Source organism: Neolamprologus brichardi, chromosome 18, assembly GCF_056152115.1.
Source record: "Neolamprologus brichardi isolate AB-2024 chromosome 18, ASM5615211v1, whole genome shotgun sequence".
Classification (NCBI taxonomy): Eukaryota; Metazoa; Chordata; class Actinopteri; order Cichliformes; family Cichlidae; genus Neolamprologus; species Neolamprologus brichardi.
Window position 1 is genome coordinate 9,139,777 of NC_142121.1, and position 25,818 is coordinate 9,165,594.

General features: G+C 39.5%; 1 protein-coding gene across 4 annotated transcripts in view; it reads left to right on the forward strand.

Moving 5' to 3' along the window:
- Nucleotides 1-22,350, forward strand: part of esyt2a (extended synaptotagmin-like protein 2a) — a 63,929-nt gene extending 41,579 nt beyond the window's left edge. For 2 of the 4 annotated variants that reach the window (XM_087832655.1, XM_087832654.1), the window contains exons 9-25: nt 2,413-2,533; nt 2,667-2,843; nt 3,167-3,249; nt 4,261-4,309; nt 4,918-5,007; nt 5,136-5,231; nt 6,652-6,753; nt 12,888-12,950; nt 14,866-14,940; nt 15,215-15,301; nt 15,416-15,565; nt 16,680-17,107; nt 17,292-17,390; nt 17,465-17,596; nt 17,685-17,790; nt 18,026-18,075; nt 19,064-22,350. In XM_087832655.1, the coding sequence (XP_087688781.1) occupies nt 2,413-2,533; nt 2,667-2,843; nt 3,167-3,249; nt 4,261-4,309; nt 4,918-5,007; nt 5,136-5,231; nt 6,652-6,753; nt 12,888-12,950; nt 14,866-14,940; nt 15,215-15,301; nt 15,416-15,565; nt 16,680-17,107; nt 17,292-17,390; nt 17,465-17,596; nt 17,685-17,790; nt 18,026-18,075; nt 19,064-19,109 (1,954 nt within the window). In that variant the 3' untranslated portion in view covers nt 19,110-22,350. The remainder of the gene's footprint in view (nt 1-2,412; nt 2,534-2,666; nt 2,844-3,166; nt 3,250-4,260; nt 4,310-4,917; nt 5,008-5,135; nt 5,232-6,651; nt 6,754-12,887; nt 12,951-14,865; nt 14,941-15,214; nt 15,302-15,415; nt 15,566-16,679; nt 17,108-17,291; nt 17,391-17,464; nt 17,597-17,684; nt 17,791-18,025; nt 18,076-19,063) is intronic. The other 2 variants (XM_087832656.1, XM_087832657.1) reach the window with 2 other exon arrangements.
- The last annotated feature ends 3,468 nt before the right edge of the window (nt 22,351-25,818 follow it).

The window sequence follows — 25,818 nt, forward strand, 5'->3', positions numbered from 1 at the left end:
CTTAACTTGAGAGAAGACCTTCAAGTTGTTGCTTTAATTAACTCGTCTGCGAGTGATGATACGTGATGAAACTTTATGTCAAAAGTGTCTCTGATGCATTAGAGGATTTTTATTTTATTTCCCCCTTAAAGTCAAAATGTAACAACAAACTTTGTCAGTATTGACTTATTCTGGTTTGTTTTGCCTTTAGCTGAAATTGAATTCACAGACATGTGTAACCTTAGATGAAAGTAATTGTCAAAACTTCTTATTTTAACTACCAATTTGTACTTTTTACAAGAGAATAATCGTCCTAAATGTTAATAAGGTTTATGTTAATGAATTTTACAGCCTGTGAGCTTCCTGCGTTTGTGCTTTTACCTTGTGCAGCAGTGGAGAGAGCTCAGCTGAAAGCAAAGGCACATGAACATGCTTCATGTTTGTACTAATGTGAGCTGACAGACTGAGGTTAATGTAATAAGCTAACACTAATAAGAGTGATCAGTGATGCAGGTTATTAACCACTTCAGGTTAGTATTTAACCAGGCTTACACGAGGCTCTCGTGCTTCCACCACTTTTACGAAAACTGAGTTATTTTGACTTTTTTGACTTGTGAAGGCAACAAATATAAAACCACGTCGTGTTGGCAGAGAAACAGACAGCCCAGATCCTAAGACCTGAGCTCTAATTGTCTCGCGCTAACATTGTGGTGTGTTTGCTAGGTAGCGTTTAAAGCATCTTCTGTTTAGTTCGGCCTTCAGGTTCTTGCTCTTGTCCGATGGTGTTGCCTTTTAACATCACTGTGCTATAAAACGTAAGTGTACAGTAAAGTGTATATAAAGGGCTGTTAGGAGCCTTTATGCTCTTGATGATTTGATAGTGGTGCAGCAGTTCGTTTGTCACACAGTGTGAGAGTGCATCACAGTGCGCTTCAGAGAGCCCAGTCTTTATAAAAGTCCATCCAGTTGTTGTTGTTGTTGTTGGGATGTCCGTCTGCACCAAAGTGTGTTTCTTTCCCACTGACTTTTAAGTTCTTGAAGTTCGCTTCATTTAAAACCCTCATCAGAGCCACAGCTCCCTGCCCTGCCTGCTGTTAGCACACTGCTAGCTGTGTTGTTACGCCTTCATTGGCGTGTTGCTGCTGGCTGGTGGTTTACTATTTGTTGTCAGCAGACAAACACTGTGGTTTCCAAATAACTCCACCCTGTGAAATGTAACCATCCTTGTTCAGCAAGTTCAAAGAAAGTGTGTGTGTGTGTGTTTGTGCACTTTTGTGTGTGCACATGTGTGTGTGTGTGTGTGTGGTGATTGAGCTACAGACCTGCGATAGCCCCACCCACCTCTTCCTGTGCGTGAGGGCGCTCATATTTCCTCACTGAGTATTTGCATTTAGCCCCGAAACAGTAGGAAAACCTGAGGTCACCCCTAGCTGCTTCCTTTTTGAATAGCAGCATTAATGCCACACACACAAACACACACAACGTTCAGTCTATTACCAAACTGAGCTCCTTTTACAGGGTTGATGGGATGTGTTGAAACTTCATTGAGTCTTTAAGCATGGGCCTGGCAGCAGAATTGCACTTAATCTCATCTGGAGACAGTTATGTAGTTAAGCAAGCAGCTCAGGAATCAGAGCGTCGACACTAAAATCAAGTTTGCGCTGATGTGAAATCCCAGAGTAAAGCTGACCCAGAATCAGCTGCTCCAGAGGATTAAGTCATCCCTTCTGAAAGCAGCCGATGCTGTTCCTTACACAGGATGCTGCTGCCACCTAGAGGAAAGAAGTCAAATATCAAAGGATGATCCATACACAGTATTTAGTTTGCTGTCAAATAGAGATCATTTTGGCTTAATACAGAGGAGGTGATTGAACTTTTCCTATTCAGAAATTCAATAAGAACATGATTCCTCCCAGAAACGGTGTCTTGATTACTCCTGTCTTAGAACAGTTTTACCTGGAGGTAGTTCCCGCCAAACAAATAGTTCCTGCCAAGCAGTTGCAGCTCATTAATTTCTGTCTGCTTGCTTCTGCACAGGAAAGATGGTTGTTTGTCTTCTATTTATTTGTTAGCTTTTTTGTCATCTTTGCATCTGAGGATTACTTCCGAATTTATGTTATTCATAAGTCAGTGTGTCGTGTGCTTCTTATGGGTGTGGCTCAGATATGTGACAAACTGTATGGTCACCTGACTCTGTCACATATACTTAGACTTAGTATACTTGTTGGCTGTTTCCATTCTGGATGGGTAAAGATCTGTTTTTCAGCCACTAATCATCATGTAAATGCATTTCTGGAACCAGAGGGAAGCATGCCTGAGCACAGGGCCTCGCTTTGCACAGCTGGATATTTTAACACAATATAACATCAGTTTTAATGATTTCTTACATTTGTTCGTCATCTCTCCTTCTCTCCCCGTCCATCACTCTGTCAGTGGGTTATGTGACAATCTACTGCAGGACATCATCTACAGCTACCTGGTGCTGCCAAACCGCATCGACATCCCGCTAGTGTCAGAGGCCCAGATGGCTAGACTGCGCTTCCCCATTCCCAAGGTAACACAATGCAGCCAAGTAAATTATAGCTGCTAAAAACTATAAATAAATTAAACAGGTGAATAAATCTGTAATTTAGATGATTTCCTCAATGCCCTCAGAAGCTCTGATAATAACCTTTCTGTGTCCTCAGTGCATCCTGAGAATCCACTTCATCGAGGCTCAGGAACTGCTGTGTAAGGACAAGCTCCTGGGAGGGCTGGTCAAAGGGAAGTCGGATCCGTACGGAGTCATCAAGATTGGGACGGATCTCTATCAGAGCAAAGTCATCCACAACACCGCAAACCCAAAGTGGAACGAAGTTTATGAGGTAAGCTTCAGAAGACGCTGCACAGAGTCACTGGTGACAAGATTAGCGTGTAATATTGTCTGATATCTTTTTTGTTTTGTGGGGTTGTTGTAACATATAACAGTATTTAATATGGAGGTTTTTTCAATCTCCTGATTCCGTTGAGTTTTTAATTAAGAAAGGTAATATAATGGGTGCACATTTTTGTTTCGATCTGGCACCAGCAGTGGACCTGCTCAGTACAAAGTCAGTGTGTTTCCATCCAGTCTGCAGCCGCGCCTTCTCGTTTGTTTGTGTGTGTACTGTGTGTGCAGTATGTAGTAATGCAGTTTGTTTATTTTCAGGCCTTGGTGTATGATCACTCAGGGAGCAGTATGGAGATTGAACTGTTCGATGAAGACCCTGATCAGGACGACTTTCTGGGAAGGTAACGCTGCTTCTTAGGCTGGATTTTAGCTGAGTCACAGAAGACTGTTTTAAAACGACAGCTGTCATCCTGAACTTAGCGTTTTACTTTTCTAATTACGTGATGGTTAAATAATTATTCATCTATCAAGTCAAATGCAAAAACAAATTCTTCCTTAGTGGCTAAAAAAATAAATAAAAGTGTGATGCTTTTTCTGTTTTTCTAACTTCTTTTTTTTAAGTATATTTGTCCTCTGACCACCTGGTGGCGCCAGTGTTCGGCAGCCTCGCCTCTGTCAGTGCGCCCCAGGGCAGCTGTGGCTACAATGTAGCTGCCATTGCCAGTGTGTGAATGACTGAATGTAGTGTAAAGCGCTTTGGGGTCCTTAGGGACTGAGTAAAGCGCTACACAAATGCAGGCCATTTACCATTTGTTATTTTTGAGGATGCCACCTCGGCTTGGAGAAAGCATAATGTTTAGATATTTTCAGCTTTATTTACTGTAGTATTACGTTGATGACTGGCGTTATAAATTGAAACACGCAATTCATATTTAAAGAAAACTTCTTTAAAGAATCTTATGAGTGTTTTTCTCACTAATTTTTACTGGTTGCTGTTTGATGTGATTCGTAACAGGTTTTCATCAAAGGCCTCTGAAAGCGATCGCAGCTTTCAAGCCGAATCCTCGGTGGCGTTTAATGAAAGCAGCGCTGCGTGTCTGATTTCATTTCCCACCAGACTTCATTATTGCGCAGCGTCACGACACAGTGATGAGTCAGCGTCATTCTGAAACCCTCTGTGAAAATTTAATCAACAGAAGGCAAAAATAAGGAAACTCCATCAGCAGCTTATATTTATAACTAATTCATTTTTTTCCCTGTAAAATAATCCAAACACCCAGACAATCTTTGATAAATGTGAATTGCTGTTATTATTTAGGACTGGGCGTTTGGCAAAATAAGACATTTGAGGATATTACGCGGTGATTTTACATTTTATTTGTATTTAAATTCTTCATAACTTGTTTTTCCAGTCTTGTAATCAACATGGCCGAGCTGCAGAAGGAACAGAAGGTCGATGAGGTGTGTGCTGCATTCAATGCTTTTGGCACGCTGCTGGTTTAAAGTAACATTTCAGTCGTTTAATTATCCAAATAGCAATTTTATTCACTTATCACATTATACTTTAATGCTGTTTGCTTGTTGCTGCACATGCAAGTAGAAACTCTTGGATTTTTCTTTTGCACTTTGTAATGATGTTATGTTTTTGTACGTTTCAGTAGGACCCTGATGCTCGGGCATATGATGTCATTTGTTGTGTTTTTGTTTGCTTTGCATTATCTGACATCACAATAGCCAATCAAACTTAATGATGTCAAACAAATAGATTGAACTAGTGAATTTAAGTTGCACTATTTTTTTAATTAAGAATTATTTTTATAACTTGCATCATTTTAAGTAATTTAATAAAACGTAAATGAGTGATGATATTTGCTGTAATTACAATTTTGCTCTTCCTGAAATATAAAGAAGAACCTAGTTTGTCTTCTTACGAACTGAATATATTATACAAAAAATGTTTTTGATAAATATTAATAAAGAAAAGACAAAAACCTGGATTTTATCTTTATTTTTGCGTCTGCTTCATTTGTTCTAGTTTGAGAATTAACAAAAACTTTTCTTCACTTCAGTGGTTTCCATTGGAAGAAGTGGCTACAGGGAAGTTACACCTCAAACTGGAGTGGCTGTCTCTGTTGTCCACTCCTGAAAGGCTGGACCAGGTACAGTCGCCAGAGGGAGCTTAAATCCAGCACTCCATTTACATTTTTAAACTCGCTACGTGAGATGTTGTCTTGCTTTGTTGGAACTTTAACTCTGCTTGAGCCTATCTTTGCGTTTTTCCTCCCAGGTGCTGTCGGGCATCAGAGCAGATCGCAATCAAGCCAGTGACGGCCTCTCGTCTGCGGTGCTCATTGTCTTCCTGGATTCGGCCAGGAACCTTCCGGTGAGTCGACCCGACTCGTGAACGGCAGCAGCGTTAATTTACACAAACAGAAATTAAATCCTAAATGTATAGAGCTGAAAGATGAGGATGATTATGTTGATATAGCTGCTCTGTTCATTGATCTAAGTGTGTTAAAGCTCAATGAACCAGTGTTTGCTGAGCTCTTAGTTCTTCACTGGGATTTAGTTTTTTCTGCAGTCTCTGAGATCAGTGTTATGTTTGATTTTGCCTGTATCACTTCGGTCTCTTGCTTTTCTGCTTTCTGAACTTTTTTCTTGTTCTTCTCTCTGTAGTAATATCTGTTGTAATAACCTTAAGCTTTTCATATTTTTTGCAAGCATACAAGTAAAAATCAAGCTCTGAAAAGTTCATGTAAAAAGCTGAAGATTGAAAATTGCTTTGGAAGAGAAAAATTGTCTTTAAGTCAGAAGAGCTGAAGTGCTGCTCAGTACTGACTTCATCTCCAAAGCTCAGCAAAGAGTTTGAGGTGAATGGTTTATAATATGCGGTCTTTACTGAAGATCTCCATTAAAAAAATAAATTAAACTACATTTTATATTCTAAACATATTCAGCATATTTCCTTAATGTGGTAGTTTTACTTTGTCGTCCTACACTGTCATGATCCAAGCAGCCAGGAACACACAGGCACAAATGTAATCTTCAAAAAAAAAGGGTTTTATTATACCCCCAAAAAGGACAAGATGATTACAAAAATTCAAAATAACAAAAATAAAGTTTTTAAGAACCGAGTGGGTCCATAAAATAGGTTAACTTAACAGAACGCTACTCAAAAGTCACTTAACAAAAACATAACTCAACAAACTGACCTGCCCAAATGAGAAACAGCTCCAGTTATATAGCAAATGAATAAACCATTATATACACCAAAGGTGAAAACTAAAGAGATACCAGCTAACCATCATTCAAGAAGAACCCCATTTCCCCTGCATGATCACAATAGATGGTCCAGTCCACTTTATTGGCTTCTGCATTTAAACCAGCTCCACCCTCAGCCTCCTCTTTCAGCCAAACCAGGAAGGACTGGAGCGGAGGTCAGGTAACTCAGAAAGAGCAGAAATATAAAAGTCTATGCCACCATTTGGGCTATAGCTTAGTGCTGTCATGCATTACAGGTAAACTCAAAATATCAAATTAGTTAACTTATGATCACAGAAGCTTTAGAGCATAACGTAAACATAAGACAAAAGACCAAATGAATATTACCTAAGTATCTCAATTGTGTGGTTGCATGCGGAAACATACATGAACTCACTCGCTGTTTGTGACAGGTGGTAAAAAGCTAACTCTGTTAAGAGCTGTTAATTTCTGATTTCTGTAGCACAGACCTGACCTTCCTCTTTTCAGCCTCCTCTTCTCTGCTTTTCCTCTTGCTTCCTCACCTCCTCTTCACTCTGAAGAGTGTCTTCGAGGGGAACTTGGGCTCTGGCTACTTAAAAGAGAGGCGTGCGGCGGGCCTCGTGTTTTGCGAGAACACGGCTTCTCTCTATCGGAGCTTATTTGTGAGTCCGCTGGCAGTTTTCTGCATCCTGCAGTGTGAGAATGGCATGATTAGAGAGCTTCCTTGTTTGTTTGCCTGATGAGCATGGATCCCTACGTGTGCTTGGGTTAGATTCCCTAATATAATTATTGTTTGTTAAATTGTTGTTGATTGGTTTGACTGATTCCAAAGCTGAGGAACATGAGAAAAAGGTTTGGCTGGAAGATGATCAAAACCACAATGATGGCTTACATTTAAGGCCTGTCAAAAGCATCCTTCCTCCACCATTATTGTGTATTACAAGATATTATTGGTCTCGCAGAATGAGTAGACTTATGGTACATTGTTTCTACTAATCAGGTTTCATGTTCTCTTCACCGCAGCTAATTCAGTGTCTCAACGGCTCATTTCCTCCTAAGAAGTAAGCCATGTTGATGTTTTTCTGTTTGGCTGCCGACACAGATTCCATTTTATCAGAGCAATTGAGTTTTACTGTAAACGGGTAAACAAATCAATACTGCTCTGTGGATACTGTTAAAAGCTATTCAGTCTTACTCTGTGTTCTGCAATCAGACAGCATAAAAAACAGAAAATAGTTTGAACCATTTCGATGTCGTCTTCTCGAACACATCAGACATCAAATGTTTAAGTTAATTTCAGTGCTCACAGACTTGATTTAGTCCAAAAAAAAGGGGCAAAGTTACTGATCTCAGTTGTTTTGAAGTGTGTAAGGAGGAAGGCATGCATTTTGACCATTGTGAGATTTTTAGGTTAGGGAGGGTGAATTCTCTGTGGATTGCTTCCCTCCATCCTTCCTGTTTAAGCCCATTGTGTGTTCAGGTTTTCCACTTCCCATGTGCCCACTCACTTCAACTCTAACACCACAGGCCAGAGCTCCACAAAAACCTGAAGCCAGTGTGATTATTTTTAAAGTAATGCACAGACTGTGTAATGGTGAGTGCTAAGATGGCATTTAATTTATAGTAGACATACGTGTCTCTTTTCAAGGAATGATAATGTGAAATGTGAGAAGCTTCTTTTCATATGTTCCTGCTGAATTCAATCTTTTCTCAATATAATGTTTAGGTGTGGCTGTAAACAATTTTTATTTTGGGTCAGTCCGTTTGGTGAGGCCTGAGTGTTTTGGGGAGATCTGAAGATGGCGCACTCAGAGTAGCCTTTAGCTGAATCATCTCATTCATCTAACTATTGACTTGACCTCAAGGGTTTGCCTCAGGGGCCTCCTGTTAGAATTCGTGAGGCGTCTTTTATCGAATTTTTATAGATAGTAATTAGGGCTGCCACGATTAGTCGACTAGTCACGATTACGTCGACTATTAAAATTGTCGACGACTGATTTAATAGTCGACGCGTCGTTTGAAGCTTTGTAAGATCACAAAAGCCGCAGGAATAAGTAGTAGGATTTAAGAGTGTAATAACGGACTGAAACAGATGATGGCAGCACTGCATGTACAAGGATGCCAGCTGCCGTTAAACCCCGAAGAAGAAGAAGCTGTGTCCCAGAATTCATAGCGCAGCCCAGCTCAGTTTCCAACAATGGCGGCAGCTAGTTAGTTTTAATATTACTCTTATTATTCTTTCTGGGTCACAAAATAAACGTTTAACATATTTTTAGGCAAGAATGTAGCTGTTTAAACTTCAAATATCTGCTCAGTTTATCAAGCCGCCACATATTTTCAAAAGCGCTCCGACGTTTTCGGAGACGTCTGTTACCCACTAGCTCGATAGCTAGCCGGGGGCAAGGCTCACGAGAGTCGTGAGAACACCGGACTCCCGGCTTCAAACCCACCGCCGTCTTTTGCTACTCAGGTTAAACATATATAAGTCACTTAGATAACTTACAAATGTTATTGTTTGGCTTTTTTCAGTATTTTATTTGTTCCTGAGTAAATCGGTTTGGCTGAGATTAAAGTTATAGTTTTTACACAGCTGAATAAACGTCAAGCAGACAACTGATTATCAGAAGTGTGAGATGCTGGAGAATATACTCCGGTGTCCCGTTATATTTTAGATAGCAAGGAGTTTATTAAACTTCACTGAAACAATCTGCAAATTTCATTAAAATTTAATAAACTATCATCTTGTCTTTATTTTTAGTTAGCACATACTTTAAACACTTAAAGCTGTAAGCTAATGATAGTTACAGTGGGGCAAAAAAGTATTTAGTCAGCCACCGATTGTGCAAGTTCCCCCACTTAAAATGATGACAGAGGTCAGTAATTTGCACCAGAGGTACACTTCAACTGTGAGAGACAGAATGTGAAAAAAAAATCCATGAATTCACATGGTAGGATTTGTAAAGAATTTATTCGTAAATCAGGGTGGAAAATAAGTATTTGGTCAATAACAAAAATACAACTCAATACTTTGTAACATAACCTTTGTTGGCAATAACAGAGGTCAAACGTTTACTATAGGTCTTTACCAGGTTTGCACACACAGTAGCTGGTATTTTGGCCCATTCCTCCATGCAGATCTTCTCAAGAGCAGTGATGTTTTGGGGCTGTCGCCGAGCAACACGGACTTTCAACTCCCGCCACAGATTTTCTATGGGGTTGAGGTCTGGAGACTGGCTAGGCCACTCCAGGACTTTCAAATGCTTCTTACGGAGCCACTCCTTTGTTGCCCGGGCGGTGTGTTTTGGATCATTGTCATGTTGGAAGACCCAGCCTCGTTTCATCTTCAAAGTTCTCACTGATGGAAGGAGGTTTTGGCTCAAAATCTCACGATACTTGGCCCCATTCATTCTGTCCTTAACACGGATCAGTCGTCCTGTCCCCTTGGCAGAAAAACAGCCCCATAGCATGATGTTTCCACCCCCATGCTTCACAGTAGGTATGGTGTTCTTGGGATGCAACTCAGTATTCTTCTTCCTCCAAACACGACGAGTTGAGTTTATACCAAAAAGTTCTACTTTGGTTTCATCTGACCACATGACATTCTCCCAATCCTCTGCTGTATCATCCATGTGCTCTCTGGCAAACTTCAGACGGGCCTGGACATGCACTGGCTTCAGCAGCGGAACACGTCTGGCACTGCGGGATTTGATTCCCTGCCGTTGTAGTGTGTTACCGATGGTGACCTTTGTTACTTTGGTCCCAGCTCTCTGCAGGTCATTCACCAGGTCCCCCCGTGTGGTTCTGGGATCTTTGCTCACTGTTCTCATGATCATTTTGACCCCACGGGATGAGATCTTGCGTGGAGCCCCAGATCGAGGGAGATTATCAGTGGTCTTGTATGTCTTCCATTTTCTGATGATTGCTCCCACAGTTGATTTTTTCACACCAAGCTGCTTGCCTATTGTAGATTCACTCTTCCCAGTCCGGTGCAGGTCTACAATTCTTTTCCTGGTGTCCTTCGAAAGCTCTTTGGTCTTGGCCATGGCGGAGTTTGGAGTCTGACTGGTTGAGGCTGTGGACAGGTGTCTTTTATACAGATGATGAGGTCAAACAGGTGCCATTCATACAGGTAACGAGTGGGGGACAGAAAAGCTTCTTACAGAAGACGTTACAGGTCTGTGAGAGCCAGGGATTTTCCTTGTTTGAGGTGACCAAATACTTATTTTCCACCCTGATTTACGAATAAATTCTTTACAAATCCTACCATGTGAATTCATGGATTTTTTTTTTCACATTCTGTCTCTCACAGTTGAAGTGTACCTCTGGTGCAAATTACTGACCTCTGTCATCATTTTAAGTGGGGGAACTTGCACAATCGGTGGGTGACTAAATACTTTTTGCCCCACTGTATATAAGAGCAGATGCTGCTGGTGCAATAAGCTGTACTTTTACGTCCAATGGATGATGATCTGATTAGTCGACTAATCGCAAAAATAATCGGTGACTAGTCGACTATCAAAATAATCGTTTGTGGCAGCCCTAATAGTAATGGACCTCATTGGAAGAAATGGTTAATTATAGAATAAGGTATAAAAGATCTGAGAGGATAAACTTCAATGGTCATAGGTTATCTGTCCTTGATATCAAGTATCTAACTGTTATTGCATACCAACAAAACCCAACAATAACCAGGTTTTATACGAGTGACCAGTAAGGTTTCAGCATGTGTATATCTGTTAGTTTAAATGCCAGATAAGCTCACACCCCTCGATGGTCAACAAATCTGTCAATTCCTTAAAAGTCTTACATCTCATCTCATCGCGAGTCCACGATGTAAAAACAAGTTAGTGTTTTTCAGCCCATTTTCTGTGCTGGATCAATGACACGATGAGGTTTTGTATAGTTACATCAAAGCCATTTTATTCCTACTGAACCTTCATATTTCTAACCCAAGCTCATCCCAGGGCGTAATGTATTTATTCTGTCCATGGTTGGGCTGTTAAAGTCTCTCACTAATTCCCAAAACCCGACGCATGAAGCCACCCTGAGCGTAAACGAGCCATCAACATGATGTTCGATGACAGCCTTACAGTAGCATGTACAGCTACCCTTCCTTTTCCCCAACAATGCTTCTTCTGTCTAAATGAATTGGTTTCTGTCTTTGATGTAGTTGAAAGTTGAATAACAAGGATGCTACATTCTGTTTTGTTGCCATTTCATTCCATTCTGTTCTTGCTCAACACTGAAACACTTTTCATTGGGTTTGCTGTCCATGGTCTTAATATCATTGTTTTCGTTCCATTTAGAAATCTTTATATTTGTTCCCCAATCATTACTATATCATAAATCATCTGACTTTCATTTTTCTCTGACACCCATGTATTTTCTTATCCATTGTATCCACTGACTCTGATCTAATGCTGTGATATTTTCACTAGAGTCCAATCAATGTGTTTTGGCTGATATTTTGGCATAATAAATGAACTGTAGATCTAAAGATCTTTTAGAATCCTCAATATTTCATTAAAACAGAAAAAGACGTGAGTTTTTAATATCCAAACTAGGGATGCACCAATACCGATACTGGTATCGGGTATCGGGGACGATACTGTAAAATGTGTGTGTACTCATACTCGTAAAAGTTAACCGATACCATGAACCGATACTTGTCATTTCTGTTGTAGTTTTTTAGATTGGCCACTAGGGGGGACATCCCGCGCTAAACAGGCACAGGGTTAGGCGAGTGAGACTGGCGGCTCCAGATAAAAAAGAGAAACTGGAGGCTGCTGTAGCTAGGCTAAACAAAATGTCAGCAGTGTGGACCGGAACAGCCAACTTTAACTCAGGTTTTGGAAAAGCGCGGAAAATGTCAAGAGAAAATCCACAGGCAGTTAAAATAACAGAGATTCTGACTCATTTTATCGCTCTGGATGACCAGCCAATGCCGGCCGTGGAAAACATAGGATTGCACCGTCTTCTCAGCATACTCGAGCCGCGATATGAAATTCCCAACCGCCCATACATCAGGGAGATAATGGTGCCAAAACTTTCTGAAGAGGTAAAGACAAGCAGTGTGTGTGCGATGTCAGTCCTTGGTTTAACAGCACAGTGGACTGATGATCCACAGGCAGATGAGGAGTTCGTCAATGCCAAATACTTTCGTTATTTTGTTTGTTTGTTTACAATATGGACACTTCAATAATTTAACAGAAGTGCTTATTTTTCACTTGAAATTTTTTTTAGTTCATTTTTATTAAGATTTTATTTTTTATCGGCAGAGAATAAAATAAAACCTGTCTTCCAATTCATTGCATTTGTGTGTGTGTGTGTGTGGTAGAAGTATCGGTTTTTGTACTCGGTATCGGCAAGTACTCAGATCCAAGTATCGGTATCGTATCGGTTTGAAAAAATTGGTATCGTTGCATCCCTAATCCAAACTATTTAATAGTGTCTAAAAGTAATGTTATATCAACGCGGTTAATAAAAAGTTAAATGTTTTCATTCATCGGTGTATGTCAGCCTGAATTTGCTGTTGGTTAAGCTCTAGTTTTAACCTCATGTCACGGTTTAATTGGGGAATAACACTAACCATGTGATCATCCATGTTGTCTCTCTGTCTTTGTCACTGTGCTGCATCCCGATACATCTGGTGATGCCGATGGTGTTGATGTGCTGACACCAATCCTTCCTCCACCTCCTCCCGGCATGCTCCTCTTTTCCCAAATAACCTGGTGGTGTGTGTCTGTGTGTGCTGTTGTTTGCTCTCTCCTTCCTTGTCCCTGTGGGAAAATCAAAGCGCAATCCGTTAGAGTTCAACCAAGCGGGGCTGAGGAAGGGCTCGGTCAGTAAGGCCATCAAGGTAATGCCACGGCAACCAAGCACACCCATCCCGATCAGACACTGAGGCGAAATGATATAAAGGAAATACAGTAATGTTTATGCACAATGTGACCAAAAGTATGTGGACTCCAATGTTTTGTTTGAGAAAAGTGTCTTAATTGTTGTGAAATAAACAAAAGAGCTTGTGGATGTTGGAGTGTCTGTTTTGGAAAGTTACAGATATGGTTTCTCCGACTGTAGATGTTGATAAATTCGATTTCAGACATCGATTTGGAGGATTTCTAAACAATTTTTTTTATGTATGTAGCTTTAAGGTTGAGGGCAATGTTATGCTGAATAAGTGGAAAAAATGAATGCTGCCATTAAGTTAAAGAGCGCTGTCTAAAATATCAAATGCTTAAGCCTCGCGTTCGTCAAAATAGCATCGTTATATTACCTACGGTCATTTTTATTTGGCGTGTGGCTCTGTTCTGTAACCTCTGGGCATTTCTGCCCCTACATTTGGCAACCATAAAGTCAGGGACACGAGCAGCGAGATCCCCTCACCCACAACAGTTTGACATTGAAATGTAAGAAATGGTGAAGCTGGAGATGAGGTGGGTTACAGAGTGGCTTGCAGAAGCAGCATAATGACACTTCACCGTGAGAGAATTGCAAACCAGCTGAGCCATAAGCTGATGCAAGCTGGCACGTAGATTTACTTTTATTTAAATCACGCCATATCACAACAGTTGCTTCGAGGCACTTTGTATTAGGAGATAAAACCTCAGTAATCAGATGAACAACCACTTGGTGACACCGGGAAGGAAAAACTCCCTTTTAACAGGAAGAGACCTGAGCACAGGGAGATGGGGCAAAGCTGCTCTACTGGGATTTCTGCTGAAACTCTGAAGATAAAGGGTGTCCACATACTTTTGGCCATGTAGTATATGAAGCAGTTAAGCACATTCAGGGAAAAAAGTCTAAAACTGATCTGAGTAGTCTGAATTTGTTTCTCAGTTTCCCATTGCTACAAGTTTTGCTACTGATAGTTATTTTGTAGTTCTTCTAAAAGTCAGAAGTCACAGCTGATTTGTGGTGATACCCTTTACCAATTCTGTGGATACTATTACTGATTTAGACACTCAAGACAACTTTTAGGGAAAGTTGTGGCAACCTTAAACAGTCAAGGAGTTTATTTGAAATGGTCAACCAAGCTCCAAGAATTGCATTTAAAATATTTACAGTGAGACTAACATGTCTGTTGTGATGGCTCACAGACCCACTATTAAGAGCTTTCACTGGAACTACTTTCGCCAGAAGAAAATAGTTCCTGTTTGAAGCGATTTGCAAAGAGGTCTGTGGGGATTTTCAGCAAAGACATGCTTCTTTTAAATATTTTAATGTTACTTTTATTGCTGTTCTCATACTAAATAATCACATCAAACATCTAAAAATCTGTATTGTTGTATTAAAACTCATTAGGTCATGTTTGCATTAGGAAGTGCTGCTGTAGCATCCAGAGCAACTTCACAACTGATCGTGTTTCCTGTTTTTAAAACTCATTAACAAACTCCTCTCATCGTGTTTGTTGACTAAAACCAATTCTAACAGCGTGTGCTGTCAATAACAGCGTTGTTGTCTGAGCTACAGTTGAAATTTTTTTTGACTCTAATCTTTTCTTTTACAATGATCTGGTGTGGTTTCTATACTAACTGGTTCTGGGCACTCTGATGTCCTTTTTTTCTTTAATTCCTTTCTTGAAAAGTCACAAAATGACACCGTGTGAGATAGAAATTAATTTAATCAGTGGAGTACAGTGTCACTCCTTTTGTTTCAAACTAAAGTCCAAAGAAACACTCACTCTTGTTATATATATAATGCTAGCATACCCAGTCCAATATTATTACTGTTTGTTTGTTTGTTTGTTTGTTTGTTTGTTTTTCCTGCTGTAGTCTGGTAAGAAGGTGACCAGTGATCCCAGCCCGTTTGTCCAGTTCAGAGTGGGACACAAGTCCTACGAGAGTAAGGTGAGAGCACGTAAAATCCACATTTGTGCTAACTGTGGTTAATTTATTAATTTCCCAAGATGCCAATTATGAAAATTGCAGCTATTTTTTGTACATAAAAGACTGATAAATGAATTGAATCAAAGCTTTAATAAATGTAAATAAATGTACGTTCAGGCTGTGATTGGTTCACAGCACGTGAGCCCTGTACCTGTGCACTTGCTTCTTGACTTTGAATGTATGATCCATCTTGGCTTAATACTTTCTTCTTCTCTTCCTTTCTGTCTGTTTCCAGACCAAGTATAAGACTCATGAACCGTTGTGGGAGGAAACCTTCACCTTCCTCATCCACAATCCCAAAGTCCAAGAGTTGGAGGTTGAGGTATGAAGACGTTCAGCTGATTTTATAAACAGTTAAATGCTTATAAAATGGAATATATGAACTGTAACTTACATTATGCCTTAAAATAAAACTTCATCACACTTAATATTTCAGGTGAAGGATGAGAAGCACGATTGTTCACTGGGGACATTAACACTGCCCCTGACTCGCCTGCTGGAGGCAGAGGAGATGACGCTGAACCAGAGGTTCCCTCTGAGGAACTCTGGACCGAGCTGTACCCTCAAGATCAAAATGGCTCTGCGGGTAAAGGAGCAATGATTTTTTTTCCTTAAGGATGATTTTTTCAGATCTAAAATGATCCAGACCAATTTCCTTTGAAGCCATAAAGCTCGTCAGACGATGCAGGTCCCACTCTGTGACTTGAGAATTTGGGTTTCTAAAGATTCTGATGAAGAAACGCATGTGATGATAGGCTAGGAGAGAGTCTTTGTACATACTGCTCCACTACCATGACGATGCGTCGCATTGCTTCTATAAAACATCAGAAATTCAAACTCTTGACCTTCAGTGAATCAAATTCAATGAGTATTTTCACATTACATGTCTAGCTTCTGCATCACTTATTTATAAAGCGTTATTGTCTGAGGAATCATCAGAACAGTAGGCAGTGCCTGCACAGGCCTCTGTTTACCCTCATAGGAAAGCTTATCAGCAGTTCTCAAGTGAATGCTAACAGTACTGCTTAACTAAACAGAAGATTTGAGACTGTAAGGCAGCAGTAACATCACCCATTTTTACATCATTAATATTAAAACTAGTTAACCACCTGGTGTCTCTCCAGAGTGGAAAACAGTCTATATGATGCTTTTCTTTTGCGATTAAGTTTACAGAAACCAAACATGCCACAGCGCACGTCTGTGTTGAAATCTTATTTGTAGGTAAACTGACATAAAGATCCACTGACTAACTTTTTCCTAGAACTGAAACTCTTTCTCAAAACAAAAATACAGAAATGCCTTTTCCTAGGTTTGTTTTTTGTTTTGTTTATGCCAGCGGTCCCCAACCTTTTTTGCGCCACGGACCAGTTTATGCCCGACATTATTTTCACGGACCGGCCTTAAGGTATCACGGATAAATACAACAAAATAAAACTAGTACCGGTACCGTAAAAGAAGATTTATTCATAACACACCTGAAAAGACCAAGGAAAACCGAGTTAACGATAAAAACGATAACAAAATAACGCTGAAAACCGATAAAAACCCTGAAAACCATACATTTCACACCTGAGCCTCAACTCTCGCGGCCCGGTACCAAACGACTCACGGACCGGTACTGGTCCGAGGCCCGGGGGTTGGGGACCGCTGGTTTATGCCATTCAAAACTGTGAAAATAATTATTCTGATAATGATTCCAGGTGTTGAGTCTGGATAAGGGCACTTCAACAGCTTCAAACTCCACCCCGTCCTCAGTGCAGGTCCGCAAATCCTCGTCCTCCAACTCGACCCCAGGGCCCTCTATCTCCTCAGAATCGCCCAAGTCTCCCGCCTCTAACTCAGACATTCCCAGATCATCCTCCGTGTCAGCCAAGGAGATGCTGAACAGGCAGAAAGACGCTAAGGAGACTGTGAGGACCCAGCGAAGCATGGACTTTGGGCAGGATGGCAGTGTAGGTGGAGGAGGGAAGAGCTTGGCGGAGACTGGGAGAAGCACCTCAAACCTGGCCATCTCGGGCTCCCAGCAGTACCTGGCTGGTGGCAAGGAGCCAACTCCCAGCATTGCTTCAGACATCTCCAACCCTTACGCTGCTCAGGAGCTGCAGCAAAGACTCGAGCAGTTTCACAAGTATCTATCTGTCTTTATCAATACTTCCTAATATTTTTACATCTTCTTATATCATGATTTAAGGACATGTTGAACAACAAAGGCAGCTGTTTGGTTGGTGTATAAGTGTGTTTTGATAGTGTGCAACAACAAACCTACAGCTCAGGTATCGTGAGCATGTCTGATGTATTTTCTGTCTTCATAGTGGTTCAGGCCCCAGTCATTTCCCCCTGGGGGAGATCCAGCTGACGATCAGACACAGCTCCCAGAGAAACAAACTCATCGTAGCTGTTCACAGTTGCAGGTAATTAAAAAATGGGGCATTTCTTCCTCAGATAAATTAGTGTTTTGACTCTTACCCTTTGTTGACTTCCTCAGAAACCTCATAGCTTTCACTGATCATGGCTCGGATCCTTACGTCCGGCTCTACCTGCTTCCCGACAAGCGAAGGTCAGGTCGAAGGAAAACTCCAACAGTCAAGAAAAACCTCAACCCGGTCTACGATGTGACGTGAGTCCACCCCTCTCACTTTTTTTTCCAGCCATTTGATAAGCAGAGCAAAGCTCATAAAAATTCGCTGTGCCATCTGCCTGTTTAGGTTTGAGTTCAGCGTTTCCCTCGTGGAGCTCCACAGGCGGACTCTAGATGTTGCCGTGAAGAACGGTGGAGGTCTGCTCTCCAAACACAAAGGCCTGCTTGGAAAGGTGCAGACATCTTTTATTTATTGTCTGTATTTATGTGTAACTGAAAAGCATTTCTTTAACACAATGAAGCCATCGGAGTGGAAATTTCGCTGGTTTTGAGAGAAGCCTCATTTTGTTAGACTTTGTCTAAAAGTTCAAGTATTGCTGTTCTTTCTGCTTCTGGTGTCATATTTCTATGAAGTGCATCATTTTGACTGTATAAGAAAACTTTGTTTTTTGTTTTTTTTTTAATCAGGTTGTGTTGGAATTGAATCATGATCAGATCTCCAAGGGTTGGACACAATGGTTAGTCGTTCATCTCGCTTCAAATCTATTTAAAACAAATACAGTTTACTTTATTATGTCATATTGAGCTCATAGCATGGCTTGGAGAATAATGAGTTCAAATGTAAGTTTGCTTGTATATATTTTTTGATTGAGTAGATTATCATGAAGTTATTTTTTACATTATATTTTTTGAAATTAATATTGTGAATGCATCAATAGCTTGGATTAGAGCTAGCCTTACCTAGAAACACATGTTACGTGAATATAAAAAAATTGGCTTTGCTGTACTAGAACTTTTGTGTTTTGCATTTATTTATTTAAGTTGTATTGGCCAGTCATTTTTGTGCAGACTGTTTAGAGGCTATTGGCTTTGCCAGTGGGCTATCGTCTAAAGCACAGGTGTCGAACTCCAGGCCTCGAGGGCCGGTGTCCTACAGGTTTTAGATGTTTCCTTGATCCAACACAGCTGATTTAAATGGATAAATTACCTCCTCAACATGTCTTGAAGTTCTCCAGAAACCTGGTAATGAACTAATCATTTGATTCAGGTGTGTTGACCCAAGGTGATATCTAAAACCTGCAGGACACCGGCCCTCGACGCCTGGAGTTCAACACCCTTGGTAAAGTCTGTGGATTACAAATGCATGTCTCTAGGCTTATTTACTGGATAAAATGGCCACTGTTGCTCATCCATCACTAGTTGGCGAAGACTTAGTTCTCAAGGATCAACACTGAACCTGGAGTGAAAGAAGATTAGTCAATATTCTGCTTAAATATTGTGAGATTGATTTTGTAAAAAAAAAAGGCACAGACCTGAGGCCAAACATTCAATAAGCTGTATGACAGTAAACATCCATCAGTAGTTTATAAATCACTGGTATAAGGACAACAGTTGGAGAAAGGGCAAATGTGCCTGTAGTGGAGATAAATGAAAGCGATGTGACTTTAAAGGTTGCAAAAAGCTGGATTATGAAACAAACTCTAAACTACTTTTTCCCTCCTGCAGGTATGAGCTGAGCTCAGATGGCCGGGTCCAGTCCAACCAACTTTAAGTCGCCATCATTAGTATCGTCATCATATCACCACACTTCCACTTTATATTCACTTCACTTCCATCTCTACAGTACGATGTGTTTTTTTAATCATTCTCATTATTTCTAACTGTAAGAAACAAACTGATTAAGAAAAGCAGCTTTTGACACTCATTTAATCACATCAGTCGCAAGGCAAACCTTCCCTTTAAGAAGTGAGTGATTGGCTAAAGGGAGTATATACATGTAGAGAACTAGACTACGTTGTGTAGTGCTATGGAAACCTATATTCTATATTTAGAGAAGTGACTGTTTTTTGTTGTCTTTCCACAAAGAATGATAGTGTACAAGTGTGTAAATAATGTACAGTGATGCTGGACAAATCAGAGTACGGGGGTGTATTGTAGAAGTGAGGAGTCGTGGTGTCTTACTTGGCCAAATGATTGTTTATAATTTTATTTCATTTGATTTAATTTTTATTTTTTAAATGCCAAAACATTCTGGACAGAGTTGCACCAAAGAGTGGAGTATTTTTATTATTTAGCACAGTTGGGGTTTTGGGTAACACAGCAATACACTGGCTTTATTTCACTGTAATAACGAGTGTGTGTGTGTGTGTGTGTGTGTGTGTGTGTGTGTGTGTGCAAAACCCAAGCAAAAATGATGATATGCACACACATGTGTTGTTTTATTTGGTGACATGTTTCTGGGTTTACATTGAAATAAGGCCATTATTAAGTGTTACCTGTTTGTTTTGTAAAAACTGAATATGAATATTGCACTTTTTTTTTTCTTTGTTTTTTTTAATCTGTTATCATATTTACTCGGTGCAAACATCGCCAAAATTCATCTATAGACAAGTAAATTTTTTTAAACCATAAGAGGTGGTAAAAAAAAAAAAATAGTGTTGAAAGTTCATGGAATAGTTTAACATTTTGATGAAAATGTTTTACTCACAGGTCTCTGCAAGAAGATGTTTAGCTTAGCTTAGCTTAGCCTAGTTTAGCTTATCGTAGCTTAGCCTAGCTTAGCCTAGCTTAGCTTACTTAACAATAAAGTTTGTGTGTCCTTTTGGGAGGATTTCTTTCCTCACTGTTTGGGTTACGTTTAGTCACCACAACTACAGGTTTGCCCATTAAATCTGGACATAAAAAATGCTGAACAAAACCAAGTAACAATTTGTAAAAAGTGTAGAGTGAGACCTATTTCACTCTCACTATTGGCCATGGCTGTTGAGTCAGTGCACAGATGCCAAACGTCTCAATGCATACCCGAGACATCGGTGGTCTGGCATTATTCGACACCCTGGGAATGGAAATGGTCCAAATGACCTCAAAATGACTTTTATTGTACCATAAGGTGCTGTTATATATACATTATCTTTCCTTACAGATAATTTAGTGTTTTGAAATCAGTAACCTTATTAATAAACTAAGTAACAGCTGGCTAAAATAATTATTTACAGCAAAGTTGTGTGATGGGACTAAAGACCACATAGAGGAACCTTTTTTTTTTATTAGTGATAGCTGAACATCGGTAAAACTAATTAACAAGCCGTGTTTCGAAAGTTTAAGATGTTTTGGTTGCAGAGGGAGGCTCATTAGAAGACTAAGCTAAACTAAGCTAACTCATCTCGACAGTTGCTGGTTTTAAGTTTTACGGGGTTTTTTATTTTTCTCAAAATGTGTTACTATTCTATCATAAAACTGTATTTTAACAGAAATGTTTTAAGGATCACCCACTCATCCTCCATGTACGTAAAGCCACTATGTGTAGAAGTGTTAATTGTCCACGGACAGTCTCCATTGGTCGTATGGAAAAAGACATAATGTCAATCAATTTTGGTTTTTTTGGTTTTTAAACTTTTATTTACATTTTATGGTAGAAGCTTAACATTATAGTGAAAAATCCAAAAATTCTCTATGAGGAAACCTTAAATTATATAATTGTCTGGTTTGAGAAGAAGCCAGTGGTAGCCCCAGGATTTTTTTTGTTTCTTATTAATTTATTATTGTCCCCTGTTGACTTCCTGTTATATGTGTTGGTAAAAAGCAGTAAAAGTCTTGTTTTTCCTGCATTGATATAATAAAGTAATTCATCATTCTCACTTCACTGATGCTCTTCTTTAACTGAAATTCTGTTAATGCTAGTTCTTTGCAACAAATGTTTTGGCTAGTGTTCATTTATGTCACCCGATTTCACAGGGATTACATATTGGAAGGCATCTACACATAGTGGCTTTAAAAATATTTGGCAACATGATTTTCTTCAGTGAAACAAATGTTTCTTTTAAAAATGTATTCGTAACACTCAGAGCAGGTTTTGTTGTTGTTGTTGCGATAGCATTCATATTTCCACTAGCATCAGCTGTTCACTTTGTTTATGAATCCACTTAAGTCTTAACTCCGAATGCCATCTGAAGGAAGGTGCACAGACACGAGTTGAAAATGATCTTCCGTGGGGTTTTTTTTCTATATCTTTTTAAATACAGTTTTGACTTTACAGCACACAATCCAAAGGGATTTATATCAGAAAGAAATACAAAACAACCATAGCTTTTGTGTATGTGACCCGACGCAGCCAAAGAACAGCAGATCTTCTGTTGATAAAAGTTGGGGTAGTTAGACCTTGGATTCTCACAATATAACTTCTGGATATTTGCCTTGTGCTCACATCAAGCATTGACAAAGTATTTTACATTTATATATGTTAACTGCATTTTAATGTCTTGATGTTTTTTTATTTGTGTTTCCCGTCTTGTCTGTAAAGCATCAGATTTGAAACATGTGCCTCTGGGGTCAAGTTTGTCTTCTCCCATATGGAAGTAACATAACAAAACTAAATGCTGGTTTTACATGTATTGTGTGTCTGGTGAAAATGGACCCTTACTTTTTTCTTTTCCTTTTTTTGTGTGTGTCATGCAACATAATTATAAATATTCTGTATGCAAGGGGGGAAATTCACAAGTAAACTATAGTATATGACATGTTAGTATTTTGAGACTTGTGTTACATTTGCTGTTAGAGAGAATGGGACTTTTCTTTTGCTCTTCTATTCCATATGGGCTGAAAAGCGGTTTCACTTCTGTGTCTTCTTAATTTATCTCGTGCCTTAAAATGTACATGACCCAGAGATATTTACATGTTTGGAAAGAAGCAACAAATTGCTAAAACAGCTTCCTTGTTCCTGAATGTCTCCTAAATGTCTTTTAAAATGAATAAAGAGCTTTGGCTGGCTTATAGCAGCATGAAGCTGTACAGGACTGTGCTTTTTGTTCTTGTCATTTTTAAGACTATAGATATGTTTCTCTAGTGGGTGTGCAGCTTTTGAGGAATTTCTGTGTAAACCTTACAATAATTTATTATGAGAAAATAAACAATAGTCATCTTTATATCTAATCTATTGATGGAAATTATTACGTATTATATGTATTATAGAATCTGCCTTTAATAAGATACTAAATGGAGTATTCAGGACGTGTTAGCGATTTTAATTTTTATAGGCAAAGATTACCTAAAAATTGCAAGTGCAATGCAATTAACATTAACATCTAAAGACAATAACAACAGATAACAGACAAAAGTTACAATAATGGTGTATTTAGGAAATATAAAACAAGGGTTAAAACAAAGGACACTTTTTATCAGTATCCAGTGGTGAGGTCATTTGCTTTTAAAGAATAGAGACCTTTGGCATAACTTAAACTTTCATTACCTGTAGGGATTCAATATGGGTAAAGATGAGGCCTTGTAAATAAACAAAATCTGGCTAGAAGAAATCCAACATTAACCAACAGATCTACTGTTTTTAACATGAATAATCTTGAACTCTACATCAGGTACAAATGGTTTATTGCTCACCCATTTGCCTTGTGCTCACAGTACTGATGGGTCCTCTAGGTCAGGGATGTCAAACATAAGGCCCAGGGGCCACAATTGACCCAGTCAATCTGGTATCAGGTTATTTTTAAAATCACAATTTCACAGCCCACAATTACAGAAGAATCTTCAGTGCCATCTTAAATGTGCCTGTTTAGTATTTTAAAAGCAATTTTAATTTGTCAACTTGCCAGTTCTGCACAGACCAACTGTTTGAATGTATAACTGTCTTAACCCTGGAGAACCCATGGGGTCAGATCCGACCCCATTGGTTTACTAGGGAACCCATGGGGTCAAATTTGACCCCATGGGTTCTCCAGGGTTAATACTGCAGCTCTTCTTGCCGTAGATACTTCTCTAACAGAAGTTAGCCCGTGCTGAGGTAAATGGTTTTGCACTGTTGCCTCACAGCGAGAAGGTCCTGAGTTCAATTCCACCATCAGGCCGGGGTCTTTAGTTTGCAAGGTCTCCCTGTGTTTGCGTTGGTTTTCTCCAGGTATTCTGGCTTCCTCCCACAGTCCAAAGACATGCAGTTAGTGGGAATAGGTTAATTGGAAACACTAAATTGCCTATAGGTATGAATGGAAGAGTGAATTGTTGTCTGTGTCTATGTGTGTCATTACCAAACTGTTACTGTGACACAAAAATTACAAAAGTTTGGTTCAGGTTTGACGTGTACTGTGGATTTTAGATCAGCTGTCACCAATGGAGTAAATTCCTACAGTGTAATACAGGATAGTAAAGCTCACTTAGTAAAGTTTCACACACCCAACATAAAGTGCCAATCTCCTGCACTGCATTGCTCTCAGTAAACACTAGAGAATGCTGTTTTGCTGTATTTGTCTTGTAACTCATTTTACATTTTAAACAGGTTCTTGTGTTTTATTCTTAAATGTTTGTCAGAGGTCAGAAATAGATCTGTAGCCATGTTTTCCTTAAACATGTGCAAGATGTAAATAATAATCCACTACTTTGATATCTGTTCAGTGTAACTCAGAGTGTAAAAAGGCAGCTTTAGCTTACATTTGTTACTCTACATATGGCAGAAAAGAGTGAATTTCACCTTTTAAAAAAATCCTTTTAATGGACAGAAAAAGGTCATCCTGTTATTTTACAGGGAACAAACAGAGACGATAAAATTTTCTCTCAGTTTCATCTGTTTATAAAATGAATCATCCAAAGCTCTTAGATTTGCCGTGTAACCCACTGTGAAGTCATGGGGCCTGTGTCATAAAAACACCATACCCGTCAGTGCTGCTTACGACATGGCATTTATCAGTGATAGTCTTTGTGTCCCATGAGGCTCTTGCAAGCTAATGCATGGGCTGTGTTATGTTGTTTGTTTTCAGTGGGTCTTAATATGAAAATTACAGTGTGAAATTATCTTTTAAGTGAAAGATGCTCCAATTATCCATGTTAGCAACAAGCTGAAATAGGCGTCTTCTCTGTGGTTTTCAGTTTTATAAAGTTTTCAGGTTCTGCAGAAGATTGTCTGAATTTGTTCTTTATAAGAAGAAAATAAAATTATGCAATATGTGTTCAGACTGTGTGAAAGTTTTTGCTTTCATTAAAATGAAAAATGAAGGGATTGCATGATTTGTTTGTTTAATCATCAAAAAAATGGATTTGGGCTGGTAAGATATCACATTATTTACTTTCTGCTCAAAGATGCTGCACTTACAAGTGCTGCATTTTCCAGCTTTTCCAGCACTAACACAGCTATCCTGATTGTATACGTTTCTCTATGTGACCCTGAACACACCACAAAGTAGGAGGTCAAACAGTTTGACAGAATCAGTCAGTGATTTGTGTGTGCTTGTGTCTCCATTTTGTTCCTGTCCTGAGTGTAAACGTCAGAGATGCTTCAGTATTTACCTACAGACTGATAAGGCCTCTGAAAGCACTGATTTGCTCTTCTAGATGGAAAAACCTGTGTGAATCACACTCTGACCCACTTTGATTGCTCCTAGATATGCTCACACACACACACACACACACACACACACACACACACACAGTACAATCCATTTCATCAAGTTTGTCATAAATGACCTGAGCAGCAAGGTGGCAAAGGAGAAGCTTTTAATCTCTTCAGATAGTTCTGACTGGTTAAAACCAGTCACTCCAATCTTCCCATGGAGTGACATAAACCAGAAATGGTTGGTGAAGATTCAATAGTTATTTAAAAGGGATCTACCAGGATCATTTCTAGCCCATTTTATTTATTCCCGAGCCCTTGTAGAGTCGCTTTTTTCGCTGCTTAAAGTCCCTCATCCTCTTCATTGTCTGTCTGACGCAAGCTGCTTTAGCTCCTCTGCTTTTATGCCAACTTTCTTCTGACTGGCTGTTCCTGACAAACAGTAGGTTTGAACAATGAGTGATTGCTGTAGTAATGTAAGAGTAGTGATTATTTTTTTGCAGTATAAAGCATCTTGAGGTGATTATTGTGCGGGTTGGCATTATGTGAATAAACTGCGTTGAACTAAGGTTCTCAAAACAATGTAGAAAAGTGTAGTTTAAAAGCAAATTAAACACTTTTGCAGTATTTTAATCATGTTCCCTTCACTTGGAAAATTCCTTTCACATCTGAAATTAAAATTATAGATTGAGATTGACTGAGGCTTGCTAATTCTTTTGGAAATGACTCCATGACCTAAATAGAATGTTAATTTATCAAAAGGAGTCATAGATGCTCATCCAAAATGTTTCTCTTGTGCACCCAACATCACACATTTCAGGTCCTTTGGCTCATTCCCCCCCCCCCCCCCCCCCATGTCTATCCCCGCTTCTTCAAGTCTTTCTGACGTTTCTCGGTAGGTAGATATAAATAACGTCCCTTTTCCCACCTGCCT